Genomic DNA, 20,136 nt, shown 5'->3' with positions numbered 1-20,136 from the left:
TTACAACCTTTTGAGTTTTCTGAGGTATTACCAAAAGGTTTTACAGACACATCCTGGGCTCTTTTTTTATAACATGACTTCCTGACAGTGAATCTCTTAATTTTAGTCTGTTTCCATTTAAATAGGTGTAGAATTTATAAAATCACCAAGTATTGGTTTCTTTTTAATAGGTCCACCCTCAATTTCTCTCTCTCATCTTTCATTTTACTATAAGCTGCAAGAAAAAACAGGTCATACCTTCACCATGATGCTTGAAAATTTCCTCAGCTAAATGACCAGATTTGTCACTTACAAAGTCTGCCTTCAGCATAACTGCAGAACACAATATATATAAGCTTTCTGCTTCTATATAACAAGGATTCTCCTTCCTGCAGTCTCCAATATTGGGTTCCTCATTTTCTTCTCAGAGATCACCAGAGCATCCTTCAAGTCCACATTTCTACTAATAACCTATTCAAGGTAATCTAGGCTTTTTCTACCATGCTCCTAAACGTTTTTAGTGTCACCACCCACCACCTGATTATAAGCTATTTCCACATGGTTAGGTATTTGTTATAGCAGTACCTCATTCCTGGTAACAGAATCAGTATTTGTTTTCTTTTTCTTTTTTTTTTTTTTTTTTGACAGAGTCAAAGTCTCTTTTGCCATGTAATAAAACATTCACAGATTCTGGAGATTAGAGCGTGAAAATCTTTGGGGGATCATTATTCTGTCCACCACAGAATCCCACAAATCTCCCAAGACATGGCTAAGAACAGGGAAGGAGGTGGGAACTGAAATAAAAATAGTCCCTAGGAGCCAAAGGAAATTGGGAAGGATTCAGTAGAGTTTATGGTCCTCAGTTTCAGAGTAATTCCATAGGATAGAGGCTGAGAGGACTGAGCAACCTCTCTTAGCAGCCTAACAGTCCAGAAAGGCCTTTCTGGTTTGACTAATGAACACGAGGAAGGTAAGTCTAGGCAGCAAAGAAGCTCAAGTGAAAAAAAAAGGCTCTATCTTTAGTCATTATAAATGCATCTGATCAGGAGTTTGACAGTGAGAGTAGGGAGATAGGGCAGCCCCTGCCCTCTAACCCGGCAGCTTAATAGAAGTTGCAGACACCAACATGTAAATCATATTAAGATAGGCTGTGATACCTAAATAGAAGACTTCTGAATCCTGGAAGAGTGTGCAGGAATCTATTTAAGGAGGCTGCCATTTCCATCTGCTATAATTTAAATTACTTTGAAGTGTGATATTTAAACTTTTACTAGAAAATTAATCAAAGAATCTCATTCATTTCAGTTTGCTTTTCTGTGGTGTTGGCTCACCAGTACAGAAATGTGATGAGATACCATATTTAGTTTAGCACTTGAGTCAAGGTTACAAGGCTCTCTTAAGTATATATACTGATGTTAGTGTGTTCATCATCATTTTCCTGCCCTGATGGCTTGCTTTCTAAATGGGACTCATTTCAAATCCCTTCCACAGGGAGAAATAAAAGTAATTTAGAATTTAAAACAAGCCAGTACCTAGTAGTTCACACAACATGTTTAAGCAGGAAGCTAAATCTTAAATTAACAAAATTTATTCCAGTTATCAAGAAATTGGCCCTAGGCCATAGTGATAACTGAAAGGTTTCTTTTGTTTTGTTTTTCATTTTGTTTTTGGTGGTGAAATAAAGATTGTGGTCAGCTAATTTTCTGGTTAATTTCTTCCCATTGTCCCCCTTGTAATGCTCTGTGTGTGTGTGTGTGTGTGTGTGTATGTGCATGTGTGGGTGTGAGTGTGTATGCCTGAGAGAGAGAGAGAGAGAGAGACAGTTGGCCTCCCTCTTGGCCGGCCTTCCTTCCTTCCTGCCTTCCTTCCTTTCCTCCTTCCCTCCCTCTTTCTATTTTTTTTTTTTTTTTTTTGCTCTGTTGCCCAGGCTGGAATGCAGTGGTGCCATCATGACTCACTACAGCCTTGACCTTCTCTAGGCTCAAGCAATCCTCTTGCCTCAGCTCCCTGAATAGCTGGAACTACAGGTGTGTGCCACTATGCCCGGCTAATTTTTAAAAATTTTTTGAGGAAATGGGGTCTCAGGATGGTCTCAAACTCCTGGGCTCAAGCAATTCTCCAGCCTCAGCCTCCCCAAGTGCTGGGATTACAGGTGTGAGCCACTGCACCTGGCCAATTTTTCTTACTTATGTTTTTGCTAAAGAGGTAGTCCTTAATATTTTTATGTGCTGATACTTACTTCTCGGTAACAAGTCTATCCCAGAACGCCATTTAATCTTACATGGGACTGACTTTTCTTTATTATGCCATGATTATCTGGGACAGTGTAGAACAAATCAGGGAAGTGGGGAGTGTGTCTTTTGGCTTACCTAAACACATACTGTTTAGTTTTCTTATCATTCCTAAGGGCTGGCATACCTACATTTCCTATCATATGCTGCAAATTTCTTCCTGGAGTTCACATTATTGCACTACATTTCATCAGGAAAACATTAGCGTAGAATCTTTACAGCAGTACTGTTCAATAAAACTTTCTGTGGCAATAGAAATGCACTGTAATCTGCCACGAACAGTTTGGGCCCAGATTCCATGTTGAAGGCAGAGGCTTCAGAGATTTAAGACTCTTGAGCACTGGTTAGTGTGCTATTGGGAAGTCAAGTCTCACCTGGGGCCACTTGTCATTTGCTTCTCACCCTGTGGCAGGGTCTCTTTTGTCAGTGTCCCCTAGTCACCTCGAGCCTACAGGCCCACCTTGCCTGGTGGCAGGAGCTGCAGATGACTTGAAAGCACAAGAAGGTAATGATAATTTTTTAAAGTTGTTTGTGGAATGAGGTGAGAGGTGACCTTTCCTTATATAGGTACCCCACCACTGAAACTTCAGTCGGTTCTATTAATCATGAGTGTTCTCTGGGAGTGGACTTTTGTTTTGCGGGGGGGGAATTGAAAGTTGATAAAAGGCTTGGATTTTTTGTTAATATTGATGCCTAGTGAATTAAAGACACACTTGTAGATGTGGAAATCATCTGAGTCCTAGGATGGGCTTTGGACTTGCACACATCAGGGCAATTTTAGCTACAACTCAAGGAATAGGGAAACTTCAGTTACCAGCTGGGTTATACATGTTAGCATACTAAGTGTTTAAATGTCACTATCAAAACCTTTACCATCAGACACTGGCGTTAGCTGAAAGTTCAGATCAACAGAAGAATTATCCCTTGCAGATAATTCTGCACAATGTAATCTGTGCCCTTCTGAGAGACAGCTCCAGACACTGTAATCCAATTTGTGAAGATTTGGGAAAACCAGATAGTGATCATCTTCCTGCTATCTCTAAATGTAATTCCAACCCTCATACCATTTCTCTCCTTCTTTCTTTGACTGCCTTACTCTTACTCTAGTCTGTGCTTGAAAATGACCCAAAGTGAAATTACATTCTCTGCCAGAGGTAAGCTATTAATTAGAACTAACTGCTCATTAAAGGGAGCCTGCTGATGGGGCAGCCATGTCGGAGTAAGTACACTTCGCCATGTCTTTGATATCACATTGGCAATTTAGTACAAAATATTCCAGAAAATTTACACTTCAAACCCTGAAGGTTTGTTTTCTTTTCATGATCTGCGAGCAGGCATCTGGGAGCAAGGACCTGCTACTTGCTTGCTTTTAGGCAACTACACTAGTGAAAGCAACTTTAAATATAAAGTAGGTTCTGAGTTTTTAATTTCTCGCTGAAATAAAAACGTTTTGCTTCTTCCTCTGACCTACTTAGACTTTACCAAGCAGACGCTGCTGGAAAAACAAGAACTTTCCTTGTCTGCTGTTAAGATGCCAGAAAAATGATGAAAAGAGCACAGTAAGTCCATTTATAAAATAAAATCGTTTTAAGTCACCACCAACAGCAGTCTAATTCAGACTTTCCAGACTTCATAAATTTCTGTAAATTTGCAGAAACATTTTTGTAACATGTTAACAAATTCTCCAAACTCTTAGATTCTACATGTTTTTCATTTGGAACCACATTTAAGATATAAATAGAAAAGGAGTTAATATGTATGTAGGAGTTACTAGTTTATTTGAATTTCACATTAAGAAATCATTTGAAATGTGTAAAATTGTGGCTATAAATATGTTGTTTTTAGAGCTTGGGTATACCATTGATGGGCTCAGCATATCTTGAAATAATTGGAAACAGGATTTCCTGCAGTGATATATTTGTTCTTTTTTTTTTTTTGAGATGGAGTCTTGCTCTGTCGCCAGGCTGGAGTGCAGTGGCACCATCTCGGCTCACTGCAACCTCTGCCTCCTGGGTTCAAGCGATTTTCCTGCCTCAGCCTCCTGAGTAGCTGGGATTACAGGCACGTGCCTCCATGCCCAGCTAATTTTTTGTATTTTTTAGTAGAGACGGGGTCTCACCATGTTAGCCAGGGTGATCTCGATCTCCTGACCTCGTGATCTGCCCGCCTCAGCCTCCCAAAGTGCTGGGATTACAGGCGTGAGCCACCGCGCCCGGCAGTGATATATTTGTTCTAACTAACTTTCTTGTGCTACCAGGTACCGAAAATAAGAAGAGAGTAAAACCATAATAAGAAAGACAAGGTAAATACATATTCGTATAGATTTTTTTTTGTTAAGGCTTCAGCTGAGGAAAAGAAAAGTTGGCAGACTGTGTTAATTAAGATGAATCCCACGTGCTCTATAAATCTTGATGGAATCACTCAAGGTTTGCAATTTTTAAAATTTTACTGTTGAACAAATTTGACTTGACTCAAAATTATTTGCTCACCTTATAAATCATTATAACTTCAGTATATTTTCCCAGTATTTCCTGCAAGTTACAAAAATTTGTTTCAACATTGTTTTGATAATAATTTAATAATAGCATTTAACAGGTATTGAGTGCTTCCATGTAATGGGCATATACTAAGCCATTTTACACATTAGTTTATTTAATTCTCATAAAAATCCCATACAATAGTATTATTAGTGGGTGAAATTGGTTTTGTGAGGTTAGGTAACTTGAGCATGCGGCTGGTAAATTGTGTAACTGGTATATAATAATAACAATTGCTAAGATTTATTTAACATATAATTTAACACACTGAATCTTGACATCAACCCAACAACAGGAGAAGAATAACAAAGTAGTGAAATGTGAAACCAGAGTTTGAACCTCAGCAGTTTGAGCCCAACTCCGTGAGTATTCAGCTATTAAATAGCATTGTTCGAAATGGTAGCTACTAGCCACATGCTATAATTTAAATTTAAATTAATTAACATTTTAAAGAAATTTAGCTCTTTAGTTGCTAGCTACATTCAAGTGCTCAATACCCATATGTAGCTAGTAGGTACCATATTGAACAGCACAGATTACAGTGCACTTCTATCATCACAGAAAGTTGTATTGAACAGTACTGCTCTCAATATTCTATACTAATGTTTTTCTGGTGAAATTTTAGTGAAATAATGTGAACTCCAGGAAAAAATTTGGGAAACACTTGAATTTTTTGACAATACTTGAACTAATTATCATTTGGGGTAAACTTATTTTACTGATGGCTCATCTCATTATTTTTATTATGTTTACCATAAATTTCAAGAAAGAAACATTTCTGGTCCCGTTCCTTAGTTTGGGGGATTCTCCTTAGTTTATTTATTATTATTATTCTTTTAAGAAGGAGTTTCGCTCTTGTTGCCCAGGCTGGAGTGCAATGGTGTGATCTTGGCTCACCGCAACCTCTGCCTCCTGGGTTCAAGTGATTCTCCTGCCTCAGCCTCCCGAGTAGCTGGAACTACAGGCATGCGCCACCACGCCTGGCTAATTTTTGTATTTTTAGTAGAGACGGGATTTCACCATCTTGGCCAGGCTGGTCTTGAACTCCTGACCTCGTGATCCACCCGCCTCGGCCTCCCAAAGTGTTGGGATTACAGGTATGAGCCACCATGCCAGGATTATTATTATTATTATTATTATTATTATTATTGAGACAGTCTCACTCTGTTGCCCAGGCTGGAGTGCAGCGGTGAGATCTCGGCTCACTGCAACCTCTGCCTCCTGGGTTCAAGTAATTCTTCTGCCTCAGCCTGCCGAGTATCTGAGACTAGAGGCACGTGACACCATGCCCAGCTAATTTTTGTATTTTTAGTAGAGACAGGGTTTCACTATATTGGCCAGGCTGGTCTCAAACTCCTGACCTCATGATGTGTCTGCTTTGGTCTCCCAAAGTGCTGGGATTACAGGCGTGAGCCACTGCGCCTGGCCTGTCTTTAGTTTATTATTTATGTATTTACTATTTTTTTTTTTAATTGAAATGGAGTCTCACTTTGTCGCCCAGGCTGGAGTGCAGTCACGTGATCTCGGCTCACTGCAACCTCCGCTTCTTGGGTTCAAGCCATTCTCTGGCCTCAGCCTCCCCAGTAGCTGGGATTACAGGCACCCACCACCACACCCTGCTAATTTTTTGTATTTTTAGTAGAGACGGGGTTTCACCATCTTGTTCAGGCTGGTCTCAAACTCTTGACATCAAGTGATCCATCCGCCTAGACCTCTCAAAGCGCCGGGATTACACGCGTGAGCCACTGCACCTGGCGGGATTCTCCTTATTTTCAATCTGTGACTTCCTTTGCAAGAACTACGTGACTCCTAATAACTTTCCACTTGGGACTACTAAGTGTTTAAAATATTTTCAAGGAGACAAGAGATACAAAAGAGTATTAAAAATCTACTCTAAAAATTAGAAACTTTTTCTGATACATATATTTACAGGCTTTTCTTCTAAGGAGAATAACACTGTTGAAATGAAGCAGTTCCCCCACCTTGCATTATCACTATTGTGTAGTCATTTGAAATATAATCTTCTGCACTTCCTGGGAGGAAGCTCCAAGGGGGCAAGGCAGGCTGCCATCTTGGCTGTCTCACAGCCCTTGCTGCTCTTGCCTTCAGGCTCTGGAAAGTGCCTGGTGATTAGGGACTAGCACGGACTCTAGCACAGTGCAGCCACCACATGGAAAAGTGGCCGGACTGTTTTCCACATGGGTCCCCAATACCGCTTCTCGTCACTGGTCGGGGCCTCCTGACCTGGGACTCCAGCCACCCCCTACCAGGGCTCTAGGGCTGGTACCAGCTTTGCACTCCCCTGGGACAGAGCTCCCAGAAGGAGAAGACGGCTGCCGTTTTTGCTGTCTCACAGCCCTTGCTGCTTTTGCCCTCAGGTGCTGGAGGGTGCACGGTGATTAGGAACTGGCATGGATCCCCAGTGCAGCACAACTGCTTCACAGAAAAGTGTCTGTGTGTCCGGAGTTGGTTCCTTCCCATGGGTTCATTCGTGGTCTTGCTGACTTCAAGAATGGAGCCGTGGACCTTCGCAGTGAGTGTTATAGCTCTTAAAGATGGCATGGACCCAAAGAGTGAGCAGCAGCAAGATTTATTGTGAAGAGTGAAAGAACAAAGCTTCCACAGCATGGAAGGGGACCTGAGTGGGTGCCGCTGCTGGCTGGGGTGGCCAGCTTGTATTCCCTTATTTGTCCCCGCCCTTGTCCTGCTGATTGGTCCATTTTACAGAGTGCTGATTGGTCTATTTTACAAACCTCGCTAGCTACAGAGTGCTGATTGGTGTATTTTACAATCCTAACTATAGAGTGCTGATTGGTGCATTTTACAATCCTCTTGTAAGACAGAAAAGTTCTTCAAATCCCCACTTGACCCAGGAAGTCCAGCTGGCTTCACCTCTCATCTGGACTGTTCTTCACTTGGTCCCTGTCCCTGCTTCTCCTCACTGGGCAGGGCCTCCTGACCTGGGACTCCCGCATAACTACTCTGCCCTGCCTGGGCACTTCAGTCAGCAGCAGCTCTGCATTTGTCTAAGGAGGAAATCCTGGAGTCAACCCACAACCCCTCCACCATTGCACCTGTAGTGGTACCACCCTAACCACCCTCAGGCTAAGGAAGGAACAAAGGGCTTAGTTCCTGTGCTGGCACCTCCTGCACTGTGTAGCCCCCATACAGAGTCCTGTCTCTCTTCTCTGTGAACCCCCACCCTCAACTCTTCACCAGGTAGGGCCTCTGGGTCAGGACTGCAGATCAGTCGCCCCAACCACAGCTAAGGATGCCCACTGGGAGTGGCTCTGAGTTTCCCAGAGGAGGGGCTCCCAGAGGGAACCAACACCCCTCCGCCATAGCAATGGTTCTGCCTCTGCTGCCCTCCATCTGGGGAAGAAACAAAGAGCCTGAGGGCTTCACCTGCACTTTCAGCACACCACAGTCACCGTCGGAAGAAAAGCCCAGTCTCTCCTCCCTGTGAGCCTTCCACCCCCTCTTCACCAAGTGGAGTGCCCAACTCATGCCAGCAGTGCAGCCAACCCACCCCCTGGCTGAATACTCCCATTGGCAGTGGTTCTGTTTCTCTGAGGTAGAATTCCCAGAGATAACTGAAAGGCCCTTTGCCACTGCCGCTGCCGTGGTACTTCTCTTGCTTCCCTCAGACTAAGGAAGGAGCAGAGACCCTGAGTGCTTCAACCACACCTTTGGTAAGCTGAAGTTGCCCTAAGGAGAAGAGGCCAGTCTATATCCCTCCAGGACCCACCTGCTCTCCCTGCTCATCACTAGCAGGGCCTCCCCTTGCCCTTGGGTCCAAAGTGCGGTGGCCCCATCCTGGGCTGATCACACTGATTGATAGTGGCTCCACATCAGAAAGAGGTGTGAGCCTCTTGTCAAAAGACAAGTGAAAGACACTCTGCCACAGCCACTGCTAAGGTCCCTTCACCTGCTGCCTCCAAGCTTGAGAGGGAACAGAAAGTTTGAACTCACCCCAGAATTGTAATGTGCAGCCCAGGAGTGCCAAGCCGAGATATGCAGCCAGCACTCAAGTGGGAGAGGAGAACACCCATTCACAGCACTGAGAGGGAGCCCAGCTGCAATCCTGAGGAAATACAGAGAAATCATGTGGCTAAGCAAGAGCCTACCTACCAGCCATTACACTTAAGCACCACCTACTGGATGACAGTCCAAAACTTCAACACCAATAACACTTAGCTAATATACCCTCTTGTGGAACCAGTGACAAGAATTCAGCTACAAATAAAGACCCTGCACAAAGACTTGGGCCTCTGAAGACATCCAGAAAAAAAGTCAGTTGGCTGTACTCAATATACATTGCAGTTAAAGGAACACCAGTGCACACAGTTGAGAAAGAACCAGTGTAAGAACTCTGGCAACTCAAAAAGCCAGAGTGTCTTCTTTCCTCCAAATGAATGCACTAGTTCTCCAGCAAGCATTCTTAACTAGGCTTGCTGATGGAAATGATGGAAATAGAATTCAGAATATGAATAGGAAGAAAGATTATTGAGATTCAGGAAAAAGTAAAAACCCAATCCAAGAAATGTAAGGATTATAATAAAATGATACAGGAACTGATAGGTGAAATGGCCATTATAAAAAAGAACCAAATTGATCAGATAGAGCTGAAAAACACATGACAAGAATTTCATAATGCAATCACAATTATTAACAGAAGACTAGACCAAGCTGAGAAAAGAATCTCAGTGCTTGAAGACCAGCTCTCTGAAATAACTCAGTCAGACAAAAACAAGAAAAAAGAATAAAAAAGAATGAACAAAACCTTTGAGTAATATGAGATTATGTAAAGAGACCAAACCTGTGACCCATTGGCATCCCTGAAAGAGATGGGGAGAAAGCAAACAACTTGGAAAACATATTTCAGGATATCGTCTAGCTAGGATATCCCAACCTTGTTAGAGAGGCCAACATTCAAATTCAGGGAATTCAGAAAACTCCTGTGAGCTACTACATGAGAAGACCATCCCCAAGACACATAATCATCAGATTCTCCAAGGTTGAAATGATAGAAAAAATGTTAAAGGCAGCTAGAGAGAAGGGGCAGGTCACCTACCAAAAGAATCTTGTTAAACTAACAGCAGACCTTTCAGCAGAAACCCTACACGCCAGAAGAGATTGGGGGCCTATATTCAGCATTCTTAAATAAAATAATTTTCAATGAAGAATTTGATATCCAACCAAACTAAGCTTCATAAGTGAAGGAGAAGTAAGATTCTTCTCAGACAAGCAAATGCTGAGGGAATTGGTTACCACCAGGCCTACTTTATGAGAGGTCCTAAAAGGAGTACTAAATACGGAAAGAAAAGACCATTACCAGCCACTACAAAAATACACTTAAGTACACAGACCAGTGACATTATAAAGCAACCACACAAACAAGCCTGTGTAGTAACCAGCTAACAGCACAATGACAGGATCAAATCCACATATATCAATAGTGACCTTGAATGTAAATGGGCTAAATGCCTCAATTAAAGGGCACAGAGTGGCAAGCTGGATAAAGAAGCAAGGCCCAATGATATATGGTCTTCAGGAGACCCATTTCACATGCAGACACCTATATGCTGAAAATAAAAGGATGGAGAAAAATATACTAAGCAAATGGAAAACAGAAAAAAGCAGGAGTTACTATCCTAATTTCAGACAAAACAGACTTTAAACCAACAAAGATAAAGAAAGAAAAGAAGGGCATTACATAATGGTAAAGGGTTCAATTCTGCAAGAAGACCTAACTATCCTAAATATATATGCACCCAATACAGGAGCGTACAGACTCATAAAGCAAGTTGTTAGAGACCTATGGAGAGACTTACATTCACAGACTATAATAGTGGTAGACTCCATTTCCCCTATCACAGTATTAGACAGGTCATAAAGGCAGAAAATTAACAAAGATATTCAGGATGTGAAGTTGGCACTTGATCAAATGACCTGATAGACATCCACAGAACTCTCCACCCAAAAACAATAGACTATACATTCTCACCTGAACATGACACATACTCTAAAATAGACTACGCAATTGGAAATAAAACTATCCTCAGCAAATTAAAATAAAAACCCCAAATCATACCAACCACACACTCAGACCATAGTGCAATAAAAATAGAAATAAATACTAAGAAAATCACTCAAAAGTATACAATTACATGGAAATTGAATAACCTGCTCCTGAATGACTTTTGGATAAACAGTAAAATTAGGTCAGACATCAATAAATTTTTTAAATAAATGAGAACAGAGATACAACATACCAGAATCTCTCAGACACAGCTAAGGCAGTGTTATGAGGGAAGTTTATAGCACTAAACACTCACATCAAAAAGTTAGAAAGATCTAAAATTAACAACGTAACATTACAACTACAGGAACTACAGAAATAAGAGCAAACCAACCCCAAAGCTAGCAAAAGACAAGAAATAACCAAAATCAGAGCTGAATTGAAGGAAATGTGAAAAACCATACAAAAAAACAATGAATCCAGGAGTTCGTTCTTTGAAAAAACTAGTAAGAAAAATAGACTAGTATCCAGAATAGTAATGAAAAAAAGAGCGAAGATCCAAATAAAAACAATTAGAAATGACAAAGGGGACGTTATCACTTATCCTGCAGAAATACAAAAACCCTCAGAGACCACTATAAACACCTCTATGCACACAAACTAGAAAATCCAGAAGAATCGACAAATTCCTGGACATAGACAACCTCTGAAGACTGAACCAGGAAGAAATCGAATCCCTGAACAGACCAGTAATGAGTTTCAAAATGGAAGCGGTAATAAAAAACCTACCAACCAAAAAATGTCCAGGACCAGATGCAGCCAAATTCTACCGGATGTGTAAAGAAGAGCTAGTACTATTCCTGATACCAAAACCTGGCAGAGACACAACAAAAAGAGAAAACTTCATGCCAATATTCTTGATGAACATAGATGCAAAAATTCTCAATAAAACACTAGAAAACTGAATCCAACAGTACATCAAAAACCTAACCACCATTATCAAGTAGGCTTTATCCCTGGGATGCAAGGGTGATTAACATATGCAAATCAATAAATGTGACTAATCAGCATAAACAGAACAAAAACCAAAAACCATGATTATCTCAATAGATGCAGAAAAGGCTTTTGATAAAATCCAACATCGCTTTATGTTAAAAACTCTCAATAAACTAGGTGTTGAAGGAACATACTTCAAAATGCTAAGAGCCATCAACGGCAAACCCCCAACCAACATCATATTGAATGGGCAAAAGCTGGAAGCATTCCTTTTGAAAACTGGAACAAGACAAGGATGTTCTCTCTCACCCCTCTTATTCAGCATAGTACTGGAAGTTCTGGCCAGAGCAATTTAGTCAGGAGAAATAAATAAAAGGTATCCAAATAGGAAGAGAGGAAGTCAAGCTATCTCTGTTTACAGACAATATGATTTTATATCTTGAAAAGCCCCTAGTCTCTACCCAAAAGCTCCTTGATCTTAGAAACAACTTCAGCAAAGTTTCAGGATATAAAATCAATGTATAAAAGTCAGTAGCATTCTCATACACCAACAACATCCAAGCCAAGAGCCAAATCAGGAAAGCAATCCCATTTACAATTGCCACAAAAAGAATAAAATACCTAGTAATACAGCTAACCAGGGAGGTGAAAGATCTTCAAGAGGAGAATTACAAACACTGCTTGAAGAAATAAGAAATGACACAAACGAATGAATAAACATTCCATGCTGATGGATAGTGATATGGTTTGGCTGTGTCCCCACCCAAAATCTCATCTTGAATTGTAATCCGAATTGTAACCCCTATGTGTTGGGGGAGGGACCCTCATGGGAGGTGATTAGATCATGGGGGTTTTTCCCTCATGCTGTTCTCATGATAGTGAGTAAGTTCTCATGAGATCTGATCACTTTATAAGGGGTTTTTCCCCACTTCACTCTGCACTTCTCTCTCCTGCTGCCATGGGAAGAAGGAAGTGTTTGCTTCTCCTTCTGCCATGATTTTAAGTTTCCTGAGACCTCCCCAGCCATGCAGAATTGTGAGTTAATTAAACCTCTTTCCTTAATAAATTACCCAGTCACAGGGAGTTCTTTATAGCAGCATGAAAATGGACTAATACAGTAAACTGGTAGCTCAGAGAGTGGGGTGCTGCCATAAAGATAACCCAAAATGTGGAAGAAACTTTGGAATTGGGTAACAGGCAGAGGTTGGATCAGTTTGGAGGGCTCAAAAGAAGATAGAAAGATGTAGGAAAGTTTGGAACTTCCTAAAGACTTGTTGAATGGTTTTGGCCAAAATGCTGATAGTGATATGGACAATAAAGTTCAGGCTGAGGTGGTCTCAGATGGAGATGAGGAACTTCTTGGAACTGGAGTAAAGGTCACTCTAGGTATGCCTTAGCAAAGAGACTGGTGGCATTTTGCCCCTGCCCTAAGGATCTGTGGAACTTTGAACTTGAGGGAAATGATTTAGGGTATCTAGCAAAAGAAACTTCTAAGCAGCAAAGCATTATAGAGGTGACAGAACATACAAGTTTGGAAAATTTGTAGCCTGAGGCTGCAGTAGAAAAGAAAAACCCATTTTTGGAGGGAGAAATTAAATATGACTGCAGAAATTTATGTAAGTAACTAGGAGCCAAATGTTGTTCGCCAAAGACAATGGGGAAAATGTCTCCAGGGCATGTCACAGACCTTCACAGCAGCTGGAGGCCTAGGAGGGAAAAATGATTTCATGGGCCAGGGCGAGGGCCCCATTGCTGTGTGCAGCCTTGGGACTTGGTACCCTGAGTTCCAGCTGCTCCAGCCATGCCTAAAAGGCCCAAGGTACAACTCAGGCCATTGCTTTAAAGGGTGCAAGCCCAGGCCTTGGTAGCTTCCAAGTGGTGTAGAGCCTGTGGGCACACGGAAGTCAAGAAGTGAAGTTTTGGAATCTTCACCTAGATTTCAGAGGATGTATGGAAACACCTGGATATCTAGGCAGAAGTTTGCTTTAGAGGCAGAGTCCTCAAGGAGAACCTCTGCTAGGGCAATGCAGAAAGGAAATGTGGGATCTGAGACCCTACACAGATCCCCACTGGGGCACTGCCTAATGGAGCTGTGAGAAGAAGGCCACTGTCTTCCAGACCCTAGGATGGTAGATCCAACAACTTGCACCATGTGCCTGGAAAAGCTGCAGGCACTCAACACCAGCCCATGAAAGCAGCCAGGAGGCAGGCTGTGCTCTGCAAAGCCACAGGGATGGAGCTACCCAAGGCATGGGAGTCCACCTCTTGCATCAGTGACCTGGATGTGAGGCATGGAGTCAAAGGAGAACATTTTGGAACTTTAAGGTTTAGTGGCTGCCTTATTGGATTTTGGACTTGCATGGGGCCTGTAGCCCCTTGTTTTGTCCAATTTCTCCCATTTGGAATGGGTGTATTTAACCAATGCCTGTACCCCAACTGTATCTAGGAAATAACTAACTTGCTTTTGATTTTACACTCTCATAGGTGGAAGGGACTTGATTTGTCTCAGATGAGACTTTGGTCTTGGACTTTTGGGCTAATGCTGGAATGAGTTAAGACTTTGGGGAACTATTGGAAAGGCATGATTATTTTTTGAAATGTGAGGACATGAGATTTGGGAAGAGCCAGGCACAAAATGATATGGTTTGGCTGTGTCCCCACTCAAAATCTCACCTTGAACTGTAACCTGAATTGTAATCCCCACATGTTAGGGGAGGGATCTTGTGGGAGGTGATTAGATCACAGGGGGTGGTTCCCCCATGCTGTTCTCATGATAGTGAGTGAGTTCTCGTGATATCTGACAGTTTTATAATGGACTTTCCACTCCTTCACTCTGCACTTCTCTTTCCTGCTGCCATGTGAAAAACATGTTTGCTTTCCCTTCTGCCATGATTTTAAGTTTCCTGAGGCCTTGCCAGCCATGTGGAACTGTGAGTCAATTAAACCTCTTTCCTTTATAAATTACCCAGTCTCCAGGAGTTCTTTATAGCAGTGTGAGAATAAACTAATACAGATAGAAAGACTCAATATTGTTAAAATGGCCACACTGCCCAAAGCAATTAACAGATTCAATGCTTTCCCTATCAAACTACCAATGACATTCTTCACAGAATTAGAAAAAACTATTTTAAAATTCATATTGAAACAAAAAAGAGCCAAAATAGCCAAGGCAATTCTTTTTGTTTGCTTGTTTGTTTGTTTGTTTGAGACAGAGTCTTGCTCTGTCACCCAGGCTGGAGTGCAATGACGGGATCTTGCCTCACTGCAACCTCTGCCTTCCAGGTTAAAGTGATTCTCCTGCCTCAGCCTCCTTAGTAGCTAGGACTACAGGTGTGAGCCACCATGCCAGGCTAATTTTTGTACTTTTAGTAGAGATGGGGTTTCACTATGTTGGTCAGGTTGTTCTTGAACTCCTGACCTCATGATCTGCCTGCCTTGGCCTCCCAAAGTACTGAGATTACAGGCATGAGCCACCACACCCAGCCTAGCCAAGGCAATTCTAAGCAAAAAGAACAAGGCTGGAGGCATCCCATTACCCAACTTCAAACTATACTACAAGGTTACAATAACTAAAACAGCATGGTACTGGTGCAAAAACAGTTACATAGACCAATGGAGCAGAATAGAGAGCCCAGAAATGATTCTGCATACCTACAACCACCTGATCTTTAACCAAGCTGACAAAAACAAGCAATGGGGAAAGGACTTCCCATCAATATATGATGCTGGGATAACTCAGTAGCCATATGCTGAAGACTGAAACTGGATCCCTTCCTTAAACCATATACAAAAATCAACTCAAGATGGATTAAAGACTTAAATGTAAAACCTAAAACTATAAAAACCCTGAAAGATAATCTAAGATATACCATTCTGGACATAGGACCTGGCAAAGATTTCATGCTGAAAACGCTAAAAGCAATTGTTGCAAAAACAAAAATTAACAAGCGGGACCTAATTAAACTAGAGAGCTTCTGCATAGCAAAAGAAACTATCAACAGAGTAAACAAACAACCTACAGAATGATAGAAAATATTTGCAAAGTATGCATCCAACAAAAGTCTAATATCCAAAATCTATTTGGAATTTATACAAAGTTACAAGCGAAAAGCAAACAACCCCATTAGAAAGTAGGCAAAGGATATGAATAGAACCTTTTCAAAAGAAGACATACATGCAACAAACAGGCACATGAAAAAAACTCAACATCACTAATTATTAGAGAAATGGAAATCAAAACCACAATGATGTACTACCTCATACTAATCAGAGTGGCTATGATAAAAAAAAAAAAGTAGATACTGATGAGGTTGCAGAGAAAAGGATACTCTTATACACTGTTGTTGGGAGTGTAAATTAGTTCAGCCATTGTAGAAAGCAGTGTGGTGATTCCTCAAAGAACTTGAAACAGAATTACCATTTGACCCAGCAATCCCATTATTGGGTGAGTACCCAAGGGGATAAAAATCCTTCTACCATAAGGACAAATGCATGCATATGTTCATCTTAGCACTATTCACAATAGCAAAGACATGGAATCAACCTAAATGCCCATCAACTGTAGACTGGATTAAAAGAATGTGGTATATATACACCATGGAATACTACACAGCCATAAAAAAGGAGATCATGTCCTTTGCAGCAATATGGATGGAGCTGGAGGCCATTATCCTTAGCAAACTAATGCAGGAAAAGAAAATTAAATACTGCACATTCTCATTTGTAAGTGGAAGCTAAACAATGAAAATACATGGACACAAAGAGGGGAACAACATACATCAGAGCCTACTTGAGGGTGAAGGGTGGGAGGAGGGAGAGGATCAGAAAAAAATACCTATTGAATATTATACTTACTACCTGCATGATAAAATAATCTGTACACCAAACCCCTGTGACATGCAGTTTGCCTATGTAACAAACCTGAACACCTAGATACCCTTGAGCCTAAAATAAAAGTAAAAAAAATTAAAAAAGGAAATATAACCTTGTCTTTTCTAAATGGCGTATGTTGTTCTATAATAATGTTGTTTCCAGAATAAAATAATCAATGAAGAATTTTCCTAGCTTGAATATCTTTCTATTTCCATGTACACATGGTCCTTGGCTTACAATGGTTTGACTTAGAATTTTTTTTGACTTTATGATCGTACAAAAACAATATGCATTCAGCAGAAACTGTACTTTATATATCATATAACCATTCTGTTTTTTTCAATTTCAGTACAGTACTTAATAAATTACATGAGATATTCAACACTTCATCATAAAATAGGCTTTGTTTTAGATGATTTTGCCCCACGTTAGGCTAATGTAAGTGTTCAGAGCGCATTTACAGTAGGCCAGGCTAAGCTATGATGTTCTGTAGCTTAAATATATTAAATGCATTTTCAATTTAACATATTTTCAACTTATGATGGGTTTATTGGAATGGAACTGTATCACGAGTCAGGGAGCATCTGTGTATCTAAGTTGGATTCTTTGCTGTTGATTTCTTGATTTTAAAATAATTAAATAAAAGGAGAAAATGCAGCTCATTACCTAAATGCTGAAAATGCTGACATTCTGGGTATCTGTTGGATTACTTCTAATTTATGAAGATTTTCTGAATGATAATTTTAGAATTGATTGTATGTATTTCAGATGGAGAACTGTTTCTATGGCAACATATTGGGTTTACAGACTGAAAGACTATTCCAAACAGCATTAACTAAAATTGCACATAAACAGAATGAAACACATTAAAAAACAAAGAGAAATGCTAGAGCAGGCTGAACCCAAACCCAGTTGCCTGTAATGATTTTTGTCACCTATAGATCGTCCTACATATTCCTGGAAGCTATCAGTTTCATAGTCAATATGTGCTTTCTTAGGGGAGAGGCCCCCTTATCAGGGCAGTAACAGAGTCCCAGTACCAGTTAGATAAGGCAGTTGTTACTGGTAGATTATCTATGGGAGCAACCTGCCAGAGGATATGAGCTAGACACATGAGTCAGAGGCGAATCTAAGATCTGGGGCTACGAGCAAGTAGTTCAGCTACCAGAGCAAAAATGAGAGTGAGGAATGGGCTCAATACAGAGAAACTACTGAGGAGAAAAAAAAAAAAAAGAAAGAAAAAAAGAAAAAGGAAATTTGGGATTGGAATGGAAAACATGGAGTTTTGAGGTTAGTGCTGTGCTAAGCTTCAGTTGGAAATCTTCTTTAAAGAAAGAATCATGAACCACATATCTTTGTGTGGAGTTTCACTGGTTGGTTAGTGTTGGGAGACAATTCTCCATGGGTCCTTTAAGTTTCTGCACATCTTATGCTCAGAGATACTGACTGTTTTTTTTCCAGATTATTTTTTCAAGGATGTCTGTATAGTGAACAGCCTAAGAAGGTAGCAACAGTGTCTTTATCTCGAGCAAAGTAAAATTTGTTTACTCTCCGCTGTAATAAAAGTGCCTACTTCCAGAGCAAGGCCCAACAGGCTTACTCCCCATTATAAAAGATTTGGACTTGAGGTGGCTGGCAAGATGGCAGAATAAGAACAGCTCCGGTCTGCAGCTCCCAGCGAGATCGACACAGAAGGCAGGTGATTTCTGCACTTCCAACTGAGGTACCTGGCTCATCTCACTGGGACTGGTTAGACAGTGGTGCAGCCCATGGAGGGCGAGATGAAGCAGGGTCAGGTGTTGCCTCACCAGGGAGGCACAAGGGATTGGGGAACTCCCTCCCCTAGCCAAGGGAAGCTGTGAGGGACTGTGCCGTGAGGGACGGTGCATTCTGGCCCAGATACTACGCTTTTCTCGCCGTCTTCTCAACCCACAGACCAGGAGATTCCCTTAGGTGCCTACACCACCAGGGCCCTGGGTTTCAAGCACAAAACTGGGCGGCCGTTTGGACAGACACCGAGCTAGCTGCAGTAGTTTTTTTTTTCATACCCCAGTGGCACCTGGAATGCCAACAAGACAGAACCGTTTACTCCCCTGGAAAGGGGGATGAAGCCAGGGAGCCAAGTGGTCTAGCTCAGCAGATCCTACCCCCATGGAGCCCAGCAAGCTAAGATCCACTGGCTTGAAATTCTAGCTGCCAGCACAGCAGTCTGAAGTCAACCTGGGATGCTCAAGCTTGGTGGGGGGAGGGGCGTCGGCCATTACTGAGGCTTCAGTAAGTGGTTTTCCCCTCACAGAGTAAACAAAGCCATGGGAAGTTTGAGCTGGGCAGAGCCCACTGCAGCTCAGCAAAGCTGCTGTAGCCAGACTGCCTCTCTAGATTACTCCTCTCCGGGCAGGGCAGCTCTGAAAGAAAGGCAGCAGCCCCAGTCAGGGGCTTATAGATGAAGCTCCCAAATCCCTGGGACACAGCACCTGGGAGAAGGGGCGGCTGTGGGTGCAGCTTCAGCAGACTTAAACGTTCCTGACTGCTGGCTCTGACGAGAGCGGCAGATCTCCCAGCACAGTGCTCAAGCTCTACTAAGGGAAAGACTGCCTCCCCAAGTGGGTCCCTGAACCCCATGCCTTCTGATTGGGAGACACCTCCCAGCAGGGGTCGGCAGGCGCCTCATACAGGAGAGCTCTGGCTGGCATCTGGCGGGTACCCTTCTGAGAGAAAGCTTCCAGAGAAAGAAACAAGCTGCAATCTTTGCTGTTCTGCAGCATCTGCTGGTGATACCCAGGCAAACAGGGTCTGGAGTGGACCTCCAGCAAACTCCAGCAGACCTGCAGCAGAGGGGCCTGACTCTTAGAAGGAAAACTAACAAACAGAAAGGAATAGCATCAACATCAACAAAAATGACCTCCACACAAGAACTCTTTCTGAAGGTCACCAACATTAAAGACCAAAGGTAGGTAAATCCATGAAGATGCGGAAAAACCAGCGCAAAAAAGCTGAAAATTCCAAAACCCCGAACACCTCTTCTCTTCCAAAGGATCACAAATCTTCACCAGCAAGGGAACAAAACTGGACAGAGAATGAGTTTGACGAGTTGACAGAAGTAGGCTTCAGAAGGTGGGTAATAACAAACTCCTCCGAGCTAAAGGAGCATGTTCTAACCCAATGCAAGGAAGCTAAGAACATTGAAAAAAGGTTAGAGGAAGGGCTAATTAGAATAACCAGTTTAGAGAAGAACATAAATGACCCGATGGAGCTGAAAAACACAGGACGAGAACTTCATGAAGCATACACAAGTATCAATAGCTGAATCGATCAAGTGGAAGAAAGGATATCAGAGATCGAAGATCAACTTAATGAAATAAAGCATGAAGACAAGAATAGAGAAAAAAGAATGAAAAGGAGTGAACAAAGCTTCCCAGAATATGAAACTATGTGAAAA

The 20,136-nt window shown here is 41.8% G+C and overlaps 1 protein-coding gene across 2 annotated transcripts in view; it reads left to right on the top strand.

The window, feature by feature from the left end:
- Window positions 1–20,136, top strand: part of COL9A1 (collagen type IX alpha 1 chain) — a 198,958-nt gene that overhangs the window by 59,680 nt on the left and 119,142 nt on the right. For both annotated transcript variants that reach the window (XM_055113856.2, XM_055113857.2), the window contains one exon: window positions 3,746–3,829. In XM_055113856.2, coding sequence (XP_054969831.2) covers window positions 3,813–3,829 — 17 coding nt within the window. In that variant the 5' untranslated portion in view covers window positions 3,746–3,812. The remainder of the gene's footprint in view (window positions 1–3,745; window positions 3,830–20,136) is intronic.

Source organism: Pan paniscus, chromosome 5, assembly GCF_029289425.2.
Source record: "Pan paniscus chromosome 5, NHGRI_mPanPan1-v2.0_pri, whole genome shotgun sequence".
Taxonomy (NCBI): domain Eukaryota; kingdom Metazoa; phylum Chordata; class Mammalia; order Primates; family Hominidae; genus Pan; species Pan paniscus.
The sequence above is the reverse complement of the archived record's forward strand: the minus strand, read 5'-3'. Positions and strand labels throughout refer to the sequence as shown.